General features: G+C 32.0%; 2 protein-coding genes across 3 annotated transcripts; one reads left to right on the top strand and one right to left on the bottom strand.

The window, feature by feature from the left end:
- Positions 1-8129: 8129 nt before the first annotated feature.
- On the bottom strand, positions 8130-12514 carry LOC125875579 (uncharacterized). 2 transcript variants are annotated; one of them, XM_049556564.1, is made up of 6 exons: positions 12108-12514; positions 11183-11325; positions 9962-10105; positions 9638-9823; positions 9294-9418; positions 8130-8550 (listed from the first exon to the last, which is right to left on the bottom strand). In XM_049556564.1, exons 1-6 carry the CDS (start codon positions 12301-12303, stop codon positions 8325-8327), a joined length of 1020 nt encoding a protein of 339 aa, XP_049412521.1. In that variant the 5' UTR covers positions 12304-12514; the 3' UTR covers positions 8130-8324. The 2 variants fall into 2 exon arrangements, with proteins under 2 accessions (XP_049412521.1, XP_049412523.1); XM_049556566.1 differs by lacking the exon at positions 8130-8550 and adding an exon at positions 9108-9209.
- A 1443-nt stretch (positions 12515-13957) lies between these two features.
- On the top strand, positions 13958-15377 carry LOC125875580 (tetraspanin-8-like). The gene is made up of 2 exons (XM_049556567.1): positions 13958-14591; positions 15016-15377. Exons 1-2 carry the CDS (start codon positions 14094-14096, stop codon positions 15316-15318), a joined length of 801 nt encoding a protein of 266 aa, XP_049412524.1. The 5' UTR covers positions 13958-14093; the 3' UTR covers positions 15319-15377.
- The last annotated feature ends 3855 nt before the right edge of the window (positions 15378-19232 follow it).

The following is a 19232-nucleotide window of genomic DNA, read 5'->3' as shown; positions in this document are numbered from 1 at the left end:
GAATCAAAGAGCATGGAAAATAGGGTAGTAATTATGCAGCCAAACCAGTGAACAACCTACAACAACACCTTTTAACACCCACAATACCACATGAAAATCTCCACATCCATTCCAAATTTAGATTCAAGTTCTAGAGTCACAACATGCTCAAAACAATCACTTTTCATGTTTAAAATTCAATGTGCAGGAAATTATTACAAAGAACAAGACTAATTTATGAATCTTAACTTAAACCATGAATTAGTGAGTAGAATAGAGTCTAGGCACTATGGGTGGAAGGACCCATGAGTTCAACACCACATACCTTGAGTTCTTATGAAGGTCTTGAGAGTGTCTTCAATGGAAGCTTGGAACTTGGAGCAAGAGTCTCTTCAATCTTGAGGAAGGTTTTGGATTAGGGTTCTTGAGAGAACTTGAGAGAAAATGTGTCTAAGTATGGGAGAGGTGTTTTGGGAAATGTTTTAGAGATGAGAATTGAATTAATGGTATATAGGAAATAACATATGCCCTTTGGAAAAATGGTCAACACTTAGAAAAAAAAATGAGGCGGGTGAACAGTAAAAACGCTCACTGGAAATTGCATTTCCTGCCGGATAGATTTTACGAAAATGGGCACAACTTCTTCGTCCGAACTCCGAATGAGGTGAAACAAAGTGCGTTAGGTAGCTAACTCAAAGGGCTTTCCATGGATATGTTATGGGACACCCAATTACTTGTGTGCTAGGAGATATGACCCTCCAAAGTAGACCCTCGAAAAAGGCTTCAGTTGGAAATTTCGGATTTTGATACGGTTTGCTCTAAAATTTGGGTTAGACCCATTTTCCACTCAATTTGACCCCCTAAACAAGAATATGAAGTTGGATTTTTGAAAAACGAAACGGATTTTTTTTTGATATAGCTAAACAAGTTTCCGGTAACTTGCGAAGCACATTTTTAAGAACCTTTTGGGTCATTTCAATTCTTATACTCGAAAATTTAGTATTTGTGTTGTGTCTTTTTAGTTTGATACATTTTATTTGTTTTTTTATTTATTAGATATGTTCATTCATGTATTTTATGATAGTAATTAGAATCGTTGAATCATACTAATCTAGATAGTTGAGAATTAATTTATATATATATATATAGAGAGAGAGGGAGAGAGAGAGAGAGGGATTGAGAGAGAGAGAGTTGCGTGTGTTAGTGATTATGTGAATTAGTTAATAAAAATAGAATTGTTTACATTTTGATTAGGAATGATTAATTAGTTTTAAAATGTAAAAATTTAAAATTTAAATATAATACTTACAATTTTGAAAATGGTTAGTGATTTTAGAAGTTTTCAAAAAATTTAGTCATTGCCTCATTGGAAAAGATTTGTTTTATCTATTACTCTTACTTAGCAAGAAGAAGTTGGAAGAAAGAAAAATGACATGCGCAAAAGAAGTTTCAATAAAATAATTTCGTTAAAAGGTTGTATATAGCTTTTTTTGGTTACTGTACAATGAAAAAATATGATAAAGAAAGAAATTATGAATTAAAACTCTCAAAATCAATGTATTTTTTATATTTTTCAATTATGTTGTGACAATGAGTGTTTTTTGTTTTTTAATTATTGAGTATGATATTCACTCCAATTTAAATAGTTGAATTGTTAGGTCTTTTTTTCATAATTTAAAATAAGTAAATTGTTCAAAATTTAAGAAAGTTGTAAAAAATTTCTTCAAAATTTTCCTCATTATTTACATCTTAATCTTATAAAGAATCCAAAGGGATTTTCAAATAAAATAGCACATGCTTTTATTGTTATCAATTATTAATACTGAGAAATATTTTATTTATGACACATATTTATGCTGAATTTTAAACTGTCAATTAGTGTTTTAAAAAATAAAATAAAAAATGAGTAGTAATATTCTCTCATATAAACTTTGTAATATCTTTTTTTAATAATTAAAGTTTTGAAATTACTCAATAAAAATATAGTTAAGATTACATTTATCAATGAACCGCGCAACGCGCGGATACGTATACTAGTAACAATAACAATAACAATAACCGGTAGTTACATATGCTACCTGATCCATCAAACAACAAATAGAAAGTAAAAAGATGAAATAAAAATTTTATAATCATGGTATATAAATAAATTTGCGCAAATCTTGACTAATGAACAAGATATCTGCCACATTTCATCAACAAAAAGTACGGGATAGTTTTATCCATAAAGTAGGCCTGGCAGGGGGATCGGGTCGGCCGGCCCCGGCCCGCGACCGGTTCGAGAACCGGCTCGCCGGACCCGGTCCCGTATTTTTTCGCGGGTTGGGAGGGGATCGGGATAGGGGACCGGTTCACCCTTTGGTCCCGGTCGAATCGGCCCGGGTGAACCGGCCGGTTTCGCGGGATCCCCTCAATTGTTTTTTTTTTTTGTGTTTTAAAACTATATCCGTTGGGGACCGTTGGGGCAACGGCTAGTACTCNCCCCCCCCCCCCCCCCCTTCCCCCAACAGATTTATTTACCTTTTTTACTTCCCCAACACCCCCTACCACCCCCCTATTTTTAAAACTTTAATTTAAACCCTCAATTTATCATAAATACACTTTAACCCATTTTTGTTATTATAAATACCCATCTATCTCTTATTATTTCTTACAAAATCATCTTTTCTCTCATATTTTCTATATCCTCTCAATCTTAAGTCTCAATTTTTTATTCCATTTAAGTCTCATATTATATCATAATAGTGATAGTACATATATTTCAATTCTAAATTTTCATATTATATCATAATATATATAATTCTCATATTTTCTATCAAGTATTGGAGTTCCAAATTACAAGTTACAACAAACTACAAGCTTCAAGAATCGGTTATAATGTCTGTTATTAACGCAGACGTTTGGTACATTCGTTTCATAATATTTATATTTTATTTTTCGTCATTAATTTTTGTGTTATTATTATTTTTATATTACACTTTACATATAATTAAATATGAGTTCTAGCAAAAAAAAATACCGGTAAAGAAAAAGAGAAAGAACCAAGTGGCATTAGTAAATTATTTAATTTTAATAAAAAAAGTAGTAAGGAAAAAAAATAAGAGTAAATGTGGTGTTACTTCTTCTAAATCAATGTCTAGAGTTAGATTTAATACAAATGATTCTACTTATGTTGATGATACTTCTTATGATATTGATTCAAATGCTCAACTCGATGATGAAATTTTACAACAAATTTATGGTGATATTAATCCTTATCTTGATGAAAATTCAGGTGAAGAAGTAGAAGTTGGTTCGGGAGAAGAGGAATTAGAAGATACACCTACTAGTCCGGTGACGGAAGATCCAAATGAAACTACAAATTTAATGGAGCAAAATTGTGGACGCCCACCCCTTATACCTCCTACAAGGGAGAAGGTGAAGTATCAACGCCCTAAAACTTCTGTTGTGTGGCAATTTATGACTTTAGATAAGGAAAACTCTATTGTTATTTGTAATAAGTGTAAACAACCTTTTAAACGTAAACAAGGTGGAGGTCAAGGTGGGACAGGGGGCTTAAATAGACATTTGTTATCTTATGTGCCGATTAAATATAAAGAAGCTAAATCATTAGCCGATAAAAAAAAAGAAGGAATTTCAGTTAATGATTTTGGTATTAATGTTAATGAATCGGTAGGGGCTTCTAACATGGTTCAAGGAACATTAGATCCTTCTAACCCCGATGGTCCACTAACACAACGTAAATATAATAAGGAAAGAGATCGTGAAAATTTAGCTAAAATGGTTTCTGTTTGTGGTTTGTCTTATAGTTTTCCTTCACATCCCAATTTTATTAAATATATTCAACAAACTTATAATCCTACTTATAGAGGTTTTTCAAGAAATACTATTAAATCTGATGTTTTTGTATATCAAGGTAAACACTGTCAATATCTTCGTTGTATATTTAACATATTAGATTGTAGAGTGTCTATAACTTCGGACATGGATCTTAGTGTTAATGGACGTGATTATTTAACTGTTACAACACATTGGATTTATCATAACTGGAATTTACAAAAAAGAATCTTAAGTTATAAAGAATGTGTAGAGAAAAAAACTGGTGAATATTTAGCTTCAAATATTTTGAGTGTTCTAGATTATTACATGCTTATAGATAAAGTAATGTTTGTCGTATTAGATAATGCATCTAATAATATAAACGCTGCTAGTATGCTAAAAACTAGATTATGTCCAATTGATGATAATTCTTTTCATGTTAGATGTGTTGCACATGTATTAAATTTAGTTGTACAAGATGGTATTTCATTATTTAAATGTGGTTGTATGAAAATTGAATATGTTGTTGCCTGGATTTTTTATGCTCAAAGAGTTGCTAGAATTAGGGAACTTAATGAGCGTTGTGTACTATGTGAATTGTCATCAAGAAAAATTCCAAGACATATTAAAACAAGGTGGAATTCTTTTTATGAAATGTTTTCAGTTGTTTACGAATATAAAAGACCCATACAAATGGTATTTAATGCTCATAATCCTGACCCATTAGAGAGAATTTGTGAAGAAGATTGGGAAGAAACTAATAAACTAGTAGAAATTTTAAGACTTTTTTATGATGCTACAATCATATTTTCTGAAATTTATTATCCTACAATTTCATCAGTATTAATAAATATTTGTGTTATTTCAATTCAATTTTCTAAATACGAAAAAATTGAAAAATTTAGAGTTGCAATTGAAGGTATGATTGAAAAATTTTAAAAATATTTTTTTCCTATTCCTCAAATTTTTTTAACTGCTACTTCTCTTCATCCTGACTATAAATTACGAGGTGTGCATGGACTTGTTGACACTTTTTATGATACTTTAGAAATTTTACCGGAAGAAAATTCAACTTGTGAAATGTGTAAGTCTACCATAAAAGTAGAAGCAAAAATTTTGTATGAAAAATATATAACTACAGGAATTACTCAAGGAGAAGTTGGTCAAACTTCTAATCCTCAAAGTAAAGCTCGAATTTCAAGTTATATGCGAGGTTTTCTTGGTCTTAATTTTACTAACCGTGATGATTTTGAAGAATATCTTAATCAATCTTTAGAAACAGTGGAAGACGGAGATGGCAATGAAGATTTATTAGCATGGTGGAGGAGGCGAAGCGTTGCATTTCCAATTTTGAGCAAAATGGTTCGTGATGTTCTAGCTATTCAAGGTTCATCAGTTGCATTAGAGGCTGCTTTCAGTGCGGCAAGGTTTCAACTTGGCGATCATAGACATTCATTGGTGGAAGAAAGTTTGGAAACATCAGTTTTATTTAGAGACTGGGTCAACGCCGAGAGGAGGAATTCTAATTTGCCAAGGTTAAGTTCCAAACAAGAAGCTTGGATTAATGCGGTAATTGGATCTAGTGATGATGAATTAGAGTCACAAGAGTTTCTAGCAAGTTTGCCAACACCGGAGGATGTTACCGTCGATATGATGCGACAATTAGAATTGAATTTTAAAGGAGAATACAGATATTAGATTACATCCGAGAACTAATTGAAACAGAACCCTTCCTAGAAGGTGGTTGCGTAAATTTGTTACTCATCTAATATTTGTAACAAATATTAGTTTTACATATAAGAACTTATTGAAACAGAACCCTTTCTAGAAAGTGGCTGCGTATATTATTTACTCCACTAATATTTGTAAATTGTAACTTGTAAGTTCTAAGTTGCAATTAGATTTTATTGAATAAATTTGAAGGCTTTATTCAAGTCTTTTTATATAACTATTGTCTTGCATTTTAATTTTAATTTTAAAATACTTAATTTAAAAATTGAAATTTGACATTTGAAATTTCAAGTTAAATTCTTTTAAAATATTTAAAATACAAATTTAAAAATTGAAACTTGAAATTTGAAAATTTAAGCATTTTTTGTTAGCTAAAAATGTTATTGAAAACTAAATAAACTAAAAATGATATTCAATAACATATAATTTCAATACAAATAAATAAACATATAAAAAAAAAATCTCATGTCCCGTCCCGCCAAACCCCATCCCATCCCGTATATATAGTGGGACGGGATGGGACAAATTTTTATCCCCCCAATCCCGGTCCCCCCAAAATCCTGGCCAATTGGTCCCCTGTCCCGTCCCGTCCCCCAATCCTCGTCCTGTTCCTGTCCCCGTCCCCTTGCCAGCCTTAGGTCCACTCACCATCTGATGGGGCATTATATAATTATAGTTCCTCCCATGTAACTTAAAGTAGTTATATGAACAGTTTTATGTGATTTAGAGATCTTACAAAGTCTCTGCCTTTTTCTTTTTAACTTTCCCTCCTTTAATATTGTCACATGCAATTTGTATGGTAATCTTTATTACCATAAAAGGAATCATCAATTAAAACTGTAATTTTTTTCAACAACCACTTAAGCTTTTAAATAAGATGATCATTTGTCACATATGAAAAAAAAATAAAAAAATCTACAAACGTGTTTGACTATGAAAAGGAATCAAATTGAATAAACACGTACGTGTTATGACATAATATATAGCTAACAGAAAATGTGTTACAATAAGGAGAAAAAAGAGAGGAGGAGATGCTTAATTAATTAAACTTGTTGGGAATTATTTGAAGAAAAAGTATATGTAGGTTTTGCAATATACAAAGGTAATTTATCATTACCAACAAAGACTAGTACTATTTTAGGCTCTGGATCTAATGCACATATTATTTGATCATCATATATTTTCTTTTCTGGCAGTATTACGGACTCTGAATGATCTGAAATTGAATTTTCTCGATTTTGAAATCGATAGAAGATGGCGAAAGCAACGCCAGCGCAAATGAACCCAACGGCACAATATAAGTATGGAATTGGGGAATTCCATTTCCATAATTCAGCTGAATTAGTTTTTATATACTTCACTTCCTCCCACTTTGCACCTGGTTGCATTTTTCTTCTTATTGTGTTTATTTGATTTGATTTTATGATGAAAACTGGTTCAATGATGATACGTTNAAATTGAATTTTCTCGATTTTGAAATCGATAGAAGATGGCGAAAGCAACGCCAGCGCAAATGAACCCAACGGCACAATATAAGTATGGAATTGGGGAATTCCATTTCCATAATTCAGCTGAATTAGTTTTTATATACTTCACTTCTTCCCACTTTGCACCTGGTTGCATTTTTCTTCTTGTTGTGTTTATTTGATTTGATTTTATGATGAAAACTGGTTCAATGATGATATGTTTTTATAGACAATTGAATATTGTGAATTTATTATACAAAAAAAAAAAAAAGAATCATATCATCCAAGTAGGCACAATAATAAACTTGGTGCGTCAAGAATTTTTCTTTTTACACGTTTATTTAAAAAATATACTAATATTGTTAACATGAGAATATTTTAACTGGACTGATCTCTTTTGGGAGAATCATATATTTCCCATAACGCTTTTTTTATGAACTTTTTTGGTATAGATTAATTAGGTGGGAATATTAAACCAATTAATTAAACACAGTAATTATATTCTTTTCCTTTATACTTTCGTTAACTTATCCATAATCCATCAAGTGTTGTATTAAAAATTCAAGCGGTGTGCCTAATTAGATCTTAATAGATTTCACTTTCAAAAAGAAATGGAATTTTATTGGCCATCTTTAACTAGATGGAGAAAGAATCTGATTATTGCATTCTCACGTTTAATTAATGCAGAAATGGAGATAGGATCTTTTCATTGACTCATTCCTAAATCGAAAGTCTCAATTCTAAATCAAATGTCTCATGTTCGAGACTTGAAATTTTGTTTGGAGCGCGGAGGGTCAAAAGTTTCAACTCGATCTTAAATCAAAAGTCTCAACTCGATCAAAGCAAATATTTTAAACAGGGACAAGTACGAGGGTCTCTCAAATTTACACACCCTTCCTTTTCTTCTCCGTTGAGCGCGGAGGTTTTTTTTACTTGTGTATCAAGATCAATGACCTTCACTTAGATTGATAGCATCAAAACATTACAGCGAAAAGTTTGAAATTCAACAGCCTGAAGGAATTTTTTGTGTTTTTTCTACGAATATAAGTTATTACAACATAGGAAAAGTCTACTTCAAAAGGCCGGATAAATAAAATATCAACAGCAATCAGACTATGTAACTACAGAGAACTCCCAAAAAAAAACCTCTCATCACATATATATTCCTTCTTCTATCACTAAACAACAGAGAACTATTACTTCTTCAATCACATTTCGACTGGAAAAAGGTGAAGAATGAACAGTAACATATGGTATATACGTAACATGCAAAGATGTTTATATGGATGACACATACGTAGACTAACCCAATGTGTCTCCTCCATCCTTCTAATGTGAAAACTTCGAGATCAGTTTGTCGACATGGATTACGATATCATCTATCCGAGGTCGAACTGTTGCTTGAGGCTGAAGCATCCATTTCACAAACTGATGTAGGCCCTCTGGATATGGAGGCTTAGGCCCAGTTGGCCACTTTATTTGTGCATTTACAATAGCCAGCTGCAAACTCCCACCAGATTCTCCAAGTGCATACTCAAAAGGAGATACCCCATACCTGAAGATAAGAGCCATGAAGTGCAAATTTAACTACTTTTTATTGCAAGTGACCACATCAAAACCAATTTCATAATTACGCAAACAGTTCGTACATTCAAAAAGGGCTGCCCAGTGCATGAAAGCATCCCACGTTCACAGGGTCCGAGAAAGGGCCGTACCCCAAGGGAAAGTAACATAGACAAGCTACCCTAATGCAGCATCAATGACTAATTCACAGCTCGAACTTGTGATCTATAGGTCACACGAGGACAACTTTACCATTACTCCAAGGTCCCCCTCCAAACAGTTCATTCATTGATCAAGAGAAATTCAATTTCTTTGAATTGAAAAAATTAAATAAAAAAAAAATGGGCTGATAACTTTTTAAGATGGTGGTGTCCAAGCCAACTTGCGCGTACATTAACTATTCCACTGAGTACCACATAGCACAGGTACCGGGTAATTCTACCCACCAAGGCTTAGGCACAGGGAAACAAATCATCTATTACACAGAGAATCATACCACAAGGCCATACATTGCATCAGTACAAGCACCTAAATACTAAATTCACAGGATGAATGTCAAGTGCAGGAAATTCCATGGTGGAGATGAGTAGGCCTACCAATCTTATTCACATCAAACCTAAAATTATTGGACAGTCTTGATGCAACCAACAGCTATGTAAACAAGAAAATAAATTATATTTTCTGTGGCACAGAAAAAGCTACAACTATCTGCACAAGAGTATACAGAAGTCTTACATTATTGCATATAAAGTGCAACCTAGTGACCAGATATCAGTCCTTTCATCAATGTCACATTGGCTTGGGCAATCCCATAATTCAGGTGCTCGGAAAGGTGCTGACACATGCTCAGCTGCCCATTCCTACATAACCAACACCAGAAATTGAAAGCAGAGAAAATGCAACAAAATGGGTTACGTATGCAATATCAACACCCGTTACAACTTAATTGCAATTTGCATGTCAAAGCAAACAGAAAATCACTTTCGCCAGGTTCAGAAGAAGCAAACACAAGAAGCCTACAGGCATACAAACAACATAACATACGTCTACATAATAAAAGAATCAGAACCCAGATATACCTGCAATTGAAGGGCCTCTGAACGAGAGCGAATTTGCCTTCTTGCAGGACGTGCACTTCCAAAATCCATTAATATTGCGAGTGGTGGCTGTCCTTTTCTGTGGGTTAAAAGGACATTACCAGGTTTGACATCATTATGTGCATAAGGGGGATCCAAGCTATGCATATGTTTGAGTCCTGCACAAAGCTGCAAGAAGACTTTTCTTTCAAGTTCTAACAAAGCTTCTTTTATTGGTGTCACAGTTGTATTTGTCCTTTCCCTTTTTTAATCCCCAGAAAACCGTAAAAATGCACAAATTTTCTGAATACACTAATTCTTGTTCACCTGGCGAAATATTTGAAGCACATCTGAAGTAGAAAAGAACTCCTTCTTAGCATTCATCGTTTTGGCATTATCCAGTAATGTCCCATCCAAATGAACTGGAAATAATAGATAAGCTTCATGCTTCAAAGACTGATCTTGGGCGACCTGTCCAAATAAATTATGTAGATAGAATCCAAAGGCGTAAGATATAGTATTGAGAAAGCAACTAAGAAGACACAAATCAGCATGACTAACACATTTAACACAATAATAGCGTGCATTTCTGTTACCAGTTTCAAAAAAAAAAAATAGCGTGTATTTCTGTAAATGACTAATGAAAGCTTCAAAAATAAGTACATGACCAAGAAACAGAAAGTGGTTGGAGAATAATATTTAAATACTTCTAAACATGTAGGATTCCTCAATTCATAGCCTCCCTCCTACCCTTTTGACAAAAGAAACGAACTAGAGGAGAACACTTCTTTTGGCAACTAGCGTGTATTTTCAAGCTACTTCATGCTTAGTGTTCCCAGTGTTCTTAAAAGCAAAAAAGCGCAGAGAAGCAACAAAGTCCATGGGGCTAGAAATGAAGCACATGCTTCCTTTAAGTGAAGCACATATCACGGAAACTTAAAAATACACCAAACAATTATAATTAATTTTTTTTTTTGAGAATTAGTACTATTGTATTCTTCAGCATTAAGGAATGTTGGCCACCTCCAAAAAGTTACCAAACAATTATAAATTTAGTATTATAATAATCAAATCGCAATTTAAAGAACTAATCTTAACATCCATTTTACAATAATATTGATGTTAATCCAATTCAAAGTTGATATTCAATGAAATCGCCTCTCATTAGGATCATTTTGTGTATTATAATCAAGTGCACACTTCTTTGAAGCACATGGCTTCGCCCATGAAGCGATAACCCCTCATTTTGTATTACTTTGTTGCTTAAAGCAACGAAGTAATGGTTTCTAATAACACCATGCTCCACCTTCATCTAAAAGCAAAGCGTATAGGAGCATCAATTTCTTGTGATAGGATTCAGTACCAAGGATAAACAACTGTGCTATGAATCACCTGCTATGCATGACAGTGCAATCTCAACTTAATACTTCCACAACCTAATTGTTTGAAGCCCTATAGCTAACATATAATCAGAGTGATTAGAGAGAAGTGCAGCTCTTTCATTCCATTTGCTAATCAACACAAACCTAATGCACTTGCAGCAATTACCTTGACTGAAATGATAGCATGATCAAGAAGAGGAAGCAGGTTGGGATGACTAAATAGAGATGAAACACGAATCTCCTCCCTCACCATCTCCAGCTGTTCACTATTCTGAATAAGAACTTTTTTCATGGCATAAGTTCCGTCATCTGCACATTCAGACAGTGATTTTGAACATCATGCAATCACCAAATCAATGGGAAAATGACAAACTTTGAATAATTTATTTAGAATAAGAGAACATGAAGACTACATACAACAGGACAAAGCCTATACCTTGCACTATTTGCCATAAAGAACGATTTAATGATCGGATTGGATCAGGCTCATAAGGAAACAAAATATGCCTTGCTGACTGATCAAAAAGTATTGCTGAACTTTCCTTTTATAACTCATTTGAGCAATTACAAATCATCCACTCAACAACAAGGAAATACAAAAATAAAGGAAATATAGCTGCAAAGGTTCTCTTTTTCTTGTGTTATTTTATTTTCTGATTGTTAAATATGGTGTATTTCAAGCTAAGTTGCTCGGACTCTCCAAAAAAGTCCATGAGTATGAGTTGGATCCTCCAAAAGTAGCACATTTTTGGAGGTTACAACATGGGTAAAGCAGCTGTTTTGGAGAGTCCGCACAACACAGATTTCAGGCACCTGCAGTGAGCTTTAGAAGTTAAACAACCAATTTCTCAGGGAATAAATGCATTCTGAAGTTTAATACGCCTCGTAGTGATTGAACATAAGCAATATTTGCCAAAATCAGCTTATGCATCAAAGATTCAATTTTTAAAAAAGGTCCCTGTGCTCCAATATTTGACATTGAACTTACCCATAGCTACTACAACTAAACAAAATGTGTAATACTCACAAATCTCATCCAATTATGAGATCATAAGAAATTAGAAAAATAGAACAGTCAATGGATTGAGTACCTGAGATGTGAGAAGGGTCTTTGAATTTCTTGGAAATTCCAGGGTCAGAAAGGACTTCTTTAACAAGGAAGACATAGGCAAAACCACCTTCACCGAGCTGCCGAATGATCTTGAACCGATTCTCATTGATCCAAACATCACCTCCGCCATTAACGGCGTCGTATAGCCCATTCAACCCTGAGAACGAGCATCCCATTTTCTTCTATAGCTCCTTCTCGTCAGTTCGTTCTACTACTACTCTAGATCTCAATCTTTTCACCTCTGTCTCGAAACAAGTTTTCGTTTTCTTTATTTTCTTAGTTTAATTAATAATTTTTCAGTTTTTTTAACGTATAGTATTGGCTCTATAGTCTATACACGTGTGTATGCGTATAAATTGAGTTTCTGTCGAAACTTTTGTTTTCTTCACTTATTTGCCTCGATTGTCCTAAATGATATGACATCAGACACGATCCCCATCCTTTAAATACATATCCTGACCCCAAGACACAATTCTGAATCTCAACTAATAATCCTACCCTCGACTCTTGCCTAACCCTAACCTAGAACCAAACACTAACCCAAGCCATGTTCAGGACACGAAGCCAACTCGTTCTAACCTTGACCTTGATTTTGATCCAAAATTGGATACTCATCGAGCCATGGCCACATGTGACTCCAATTTGGGGTCAAGAGTTGGGTCCCACATTGGGTCGAGGGTGAGTTCTTGAGTCAAGAGTTGAGTTTTGAATTGGGGTCATGGTTAGGATTCGGGATTGGGATTGGGGTCGAAGTTGGGTTTCAGGTCGAGGTAAGGGGTTTGGATCGGCATTTGGAGTCAGATTTCAGGTCAGGATCGAGTACTGTATCAGAGTGGGATAGGAGCTAGGTTGAAATTTGAAGAGAATTTTGAAAAGTAAGTTTATTTAATAGGGAAACATAATTTAAAATATTTAAGTCAACGACAAATTAAAAAAAAATTGAAAAACACAACCTAAAAGCCAAGTAAGATTCATAAAATATGTAAAATTTGAATTAATGGCCTCTTAAAAATTCTATAAAATTTGTAGAGTAGAAAATTCTCATCAATATATTAATTAATTAATTAGATCGAGAAAAACTCAATAATGCATCTCAAAGGAACATATGGGGTAAGTTGGTCACCAAAATTAAAAGTTCGACACTATTTTGGTCATAATTTTATACCACATCTTATCAATTGCATTATACAAATATATACTCAAATAGCATTGAGTTCATCTTTATATTTTGTATTAATATTAATTGAAAATAAGATTAAGATTATAAGTTTTCATATTATGAATAAATATCTCTATTTAAACGTAATGAACTAAATAATTGTACTAGTTAATTAACTTATTATTGAATTTTATGATCTAACAGTAACTTAACAAACAACCTCTTAAGATTTATTTGAAGTGCGTTTGATTTTTACGTGTATTTTTGTCCGATTATTCATTAATAGCCGAATTTGACGGAAAGTAGAATACCAATTTCACAAATCACAACCTCCAATAACTTTCTTGCAAGGTCAACTTCACATAAAATTTCCACATTATTAATCAAACATTTATTCGCTAAAAAATTATATTATATAAATAAATTTTATATACATATAATGAATTTTCTTAAAAGTTTACCAAATTCATAAACCACCCAGGTATATATCATTAATTACCTTATATGTAATATAACGTAATGCACACGCTTTAAATTTAACTGTGGACTCTTTTTATTAACGAAATAGTAAAAAGTAAAACATTTTCCACCATACAAGATTTTCTTTCATTTTCCACCTTTTTCTGCGCATTTATTTCACTCTCCTCCATAGCTACCTAACAATACACAAAACGAAAAATAAAAACTACGTAACAAAGAACAAAAAATTGATCAGATTTCTTAGGTCGATTCCTAAGATATCCGATCATTCATATTAATTCACATTATATCATTTTTTTTTCCAAAAATAAAAAATAAAATTTAAAAATGGTTCGTGTAAGCAATTTCGTTATTTCACTTGTTAACGTCTTAACCTTTATGGTTGCAATTATGGCCTTAGGATTTGGACTTTGGTTTAAAGCTGATGAAGCTAAAAGCCTTTGCCAAAAATCATTATATATGCCTTTGTTAATATTTGGGGGTTCACTTCTTGTGCTTTCATTATTGGGATTAATTGGATCTTGTTGCAGAGCTTCGTTTTTCTTGTGGGTTTATTTGTTTTTCCTGTTTATGTTCATCGTTGGGATGATTTGTTTATCGATTTTCACTATTTTGGTGACGAATAAAAGTGTGGCTAAAGCATTGTCTGGGAAAGGTGGAAATGATGCTAAATTTGGAGATTGGGGAAATTGGTTGGAGAAACATGTTGTGAATGATGAAAATTGGGATGAAATTAAGAGTTGTATGGCAACTTTCAAGTATTGTCAAATGATGCCTCGAGGAAAACCTGCTGATTTTTACAAATATAGCCTCCCAGCTGCTCAGGTTTCAATTTTTCACTTTCTTTACGCTCAGGATTTATAACTTATGGACTTTTTTAGACCATGGTCCAAAAAGTTTTCTTTCTTTTAAACAAACTGAAAGTCTTATAAGAATACATTAGATCATAGTCTAAAATTTTATAGATGCTTAGACATTTGATTTTGTTTATAAGGTTGAAATATATATGAACAAACATTATATATGAGTCTAACCTTTTTTAGAAAAATAATTTCAAGCTATATTTTCACAACTTTTAGAAATAGGCCCAACATCAAAATTTAGGACCTAAAAGAGGGACATTGAGTGAATCAATTGTTTGATGTGGCACTCCATATTCAACAAACAAGTCACGACTCAATCCGTTTAAATTTGGACAGGTTTGATTTTGACATCACTAATTCTATTTAATTTGTTTTTTTGGGTGTAGTCGAGTTGTTGCAAACCACCTACTTACTGCGGCTTTGAGTTCACAAACGCAACATTCTGGACGATGCCAAAAACAGGGCCAGCAGTGCCAGACAGTGACTGCAAAACTTGGAACAATGCACAAAATGAGCTCTGTTTCGACTGTCATTCATGCAAAGCATCATTCCTCGAAACCATTCAGAAAAATTGGAACAAAATGGCAATATTAAACTTTTGTGTATTTGTTTTTATTATCATTATTTACTCTATTGGTTGCTGTGCTTTGAGGAATAACAGATCAAAGGGATACAGACCATACGCATAATTTTATTTTTCAAAGTGATAAGAAGGAGCTTATTATTTGGTTTAAGGCTAATTTACTGTGACATTTAAACAATCTGTAAATTCCTATTTGTATTGATTTGTAAAATTTTAGTAATTTTATACAATCACCACTTTTGTACTGATATCAACTCTTCTCTCAAACAATAAATACTCCGTGCACAGGATTGTTATATTATATTTTGGTGTATTACTATTAGTCGAGATGATAGTTCAAATATAAACTTTAAAAAATCGAGATACTTTAATTTGTGTATGTGTTTGGTCCTTCACTAGAAAGTTATCAAAGCGTAACAAATGAGGCTTGAGCACATGACTAGATGTAAATTTTATTTTACCCTTATGGCAATTATTATTGGGAAGTGCTAAATGACCAGAAAATTTGGGCAGAATTTAATCAGAAAATTAAAAAAACTATAAAAAAAAAATTATTTTAAAACAAATTGATCTTATTTTCATTTTTTAGTTGAAAGGTATTAAAGTTAAAAGGGTAAAAATGTTTAAAAAGGTAAAATAACATAGATAAAAATCATTCTTGCCAAATTTTCTAGCCAAAAGGATTTTTCCATTATTATTTTAAGATAAGAAAATCATGACTCGAGGAAGATTTAATGAAGAAGCAATTGGTTCATTCAAATTCAAGACCATTTTTTGTTGAGAAATCTACACAGATAAGATCACATACTTGATCACTTGATGTTATAAATGATTTTATTCCTATATTCAATTTGATTTATGGAGCTAGTATGCTAACGACTGGCATTTTCATAATAGCAAGGTGTTTTCCTTTATTTAAATATCTATCAAGAAGAATGGTCCGAGCTTTCAAACAGATGAAGATGCAAACTAAGGGATAAGTAGACAGACTTTTAAATAACCAAGCTGACATAAGGATTCTAATTATATCTATTTAGAGCCGATGAAGATTCTCCAATAACCTTTGCTTAATTAAATTTTGTATGTGTTAAAATATAACTAAATAAGTGCAACTAACAAATTTTCAATATACCAATTAATAAGACATAATGTCGTAGAATTTCAAGTCCAAACTCATCATAAAATTCTCAATCCTAACTATAATACTCCCTTCATTCCATATTTAATTGAGTTGTTGAGACATTTTTCATTTTTCAAATTAACTTAATTGTTCAGTTTTCAAGACTATATTTATAGTGTTCTTTCAATTTTGCCCTTCATTAGTTAGTATTAGAATTAGTGATTAATTAATATTTAGTTATTTTAATCATAATTTTGACAATAATTAATAAGGGTAAAAATGGAAAATTATGTTCAATTTATGTCTTAATCTACTTTTCTTAAAGGGTGTGAAACACCTCAAAAATTCAATTAATATGGAGTGGAGGGAGTACTCCCTTTGTCCCAATTTATATGACACATTTCGCTTTTCGAAAGTCAAATAATTTAAGTTTGACTGAGAATTTGCTCATGAAATTTTCGAAGGAAAAATCTTTTTGCCAGAAAATTTGGCCAGAATGATAGTTTTTCTATGTTATTTTAACTTTTAAAATATTTTTACCCTTTTAACTTGAATATATTTTAACTAAAGATTTGAAAAAAATCAGTTTGTTTTAAAATAAAAAAAATACGGAAAAGGGTCAAAATTGCCCCCGAACTATATGAAATAGACCATTTATACCCTTCGTTACATTTTGGGATAAAAAATGCCCCTGCTGTTATCCTAAGAGACCACAAATACCCTCAAGAGTTAACACCCCAAATTTTTGTTGACGTGGCAAGCCACGTGGTACTAATCATTCCACCTAAGCGTTGCCAACTAGGATTCACTACAAAAGAACTAGACCTTTAGCGGCAACAATAGTCGCCACAAAAGCCCAGAAAATCATCACTAAAAGTTTTTAACATTAAATTCTAATTTTGTGTTTTTTTCTTCATTGTTTTTAAAAAACCAAATATGATATCAATTAAGTAGGAGTTTGAAGACACTATATATTTTATTTTTATGTCATATGTAAATGTATAAAATGTACAATGATGCATTATATATATATAGTAGGAGATTTGAATCGAGAAGTAATTTTGATTATTTTTCGTAATAATATTGGATGTTTTTAATATGGATATTGCAAGTTATTTATTTAGGAAATTAGGTCGCAATCAAAAATTAATTATCATATTTTTTTGTTGAAAAAATAGGTTTTACTAGCGACTGGTTGTTGGAGCCTTAGTCGCCACTAAAAATCACTCATAACCTTTAGTGGCAATATTTTGGGATTTGCCACTAAAAGTCAAGTTCTTTTGTAGTGAATCTTAGTTGGCAATGCTTAGGTGGAGGGATTAGTCTCATGTGGCTTGCCACGTCACTAAAAAATTGGGACTCTTGAGGGTATTTGTGATCTCCTGGGATAACTGCGGGGATATTTTTGATCCCAAAATGTAATGAAGGGTATAAGTGGTCTACTTCGCATAGTTCAGGGGCAATTTTGACCATTTTCTGAAAAAAATATTATAGTTTTTTTTAATTTTCTGACCATTTAGCACTTATCTGTAAATTATTTAAAATGAAACTCAAAATCCAAAATGTCACATAAATTGAAACAGTGAAAATAATATTAAAAAGATGTCATTACTATTTTCTCGCAATTTCACTTTGACTAAGACGTGAGGCTTGATAAAAGACTCATTATATGTAATATTAATTTTAAAAAAAAAAGCAGAATCATTGTTTAGATGGACAATTTTGTCACTACATAGCTACTGGTAACTCAGCATCTGTTAGCCATTATCTGTAGTGTTAATTAGATGGCCACTATTTTCTCACTATATGCTATATTCAATTAATGTAATCATTGGTTGCTTAATGTCAATGTCATTATTATTGTCACATCTTTATCAATAGCAATGGCATGAACGGCTCATGATTATTTGTGGGACCAGACATCAAATTATGTTGGAGTAATTTCCTTGAACAGTCACTCATGTTTGAGAAATTATCTAGGAATATCACTTATGTTTGTTTTAGCACCACAATATCACTCAACTTTATTTTTTTTCCTCAAAATATACTTGGCACAAAAAAAACATTATCTCTCTCCTAATAGGATGCCATGTCACATTATTCCTTTTTTATTATTAACATTTTTTTAATTCCTTTTTTATTATTAACATTTTTTTTAATTATTTAAAAATATTATATCTTTTGTAGTTTGACAATATGGTTACCTTATTACTCTAATGAATTAAAATATCAACAAAAAGGGAGTCCGAAGTCAAAAGGATCATTTTTTTCCTTCAAAAAACAAAAACGGCACATCAAAAAAAAAATTAACCAAAAGGGTAAAATCGCTCCTGACGGAGCAATTTTCTTCTGACAAAAATTGACGTCATTCCGTTAAAAGAAATAAAAATCGCTGCCTTAGCAACAATTTTCTCAAAAAAAAAAAATCATTATTTCTTTAAAATTGCTGCTATAGCAGCGTTTTTATAAACTATTTTTGTTAAGGAATTAAAAAAAAAAAACATAAAGAACAAGTTTTAAAATTACATAAATTTCCGACGGCAGCCATTTAAAAAAAAAAACAAGTTTTTCAGTATTAACTTTTTTTTTAATGTTCATTTAAATCGCTGAAAGGGTAAAGATTTTAAAAAAAAAAAAGCTTTTTATGAAAATCGTTGGCTTCAGTTTTAATTTTTTTTTAATTTTTTATTAAATTCTCTGCAAGGGTAGGATTTAATTTTTTTAAAATTTAATTTCTTAAACAAAATCCCTGCTATAAGCAGCGATTTAACTTCAAAACTTTTTTAAAAAAATTTCTTAAACAAAATCGCAGCGATTTTACTTTTAATTTTTTTTTATATAAAAAACGTTGCTATAGCAGCGATTTTAAAGATTTTTTTTTTTGAAAAAATCGCTGCGTT

The sequence above is a fragment of the Solanum stenotomum genome, chromosome 9, assembly GCF_019186545.1.
Source record: "Solanum stenotomum isolate F172 chromosome 9, ASM1918654v1, whole genome shotgun sequence".
In the NCBI taxonomy this organism is placed as follows: domain Eukaryota; kingdom Viridiplantae; phylum Streptophyta; class Magnoliopsida; order Solanales; family Solanaceae; genus Solanum; species Solanum stenotomum.
This window is presented reverse-complemented; position numbering and strand designations above follow the sequence as displayed.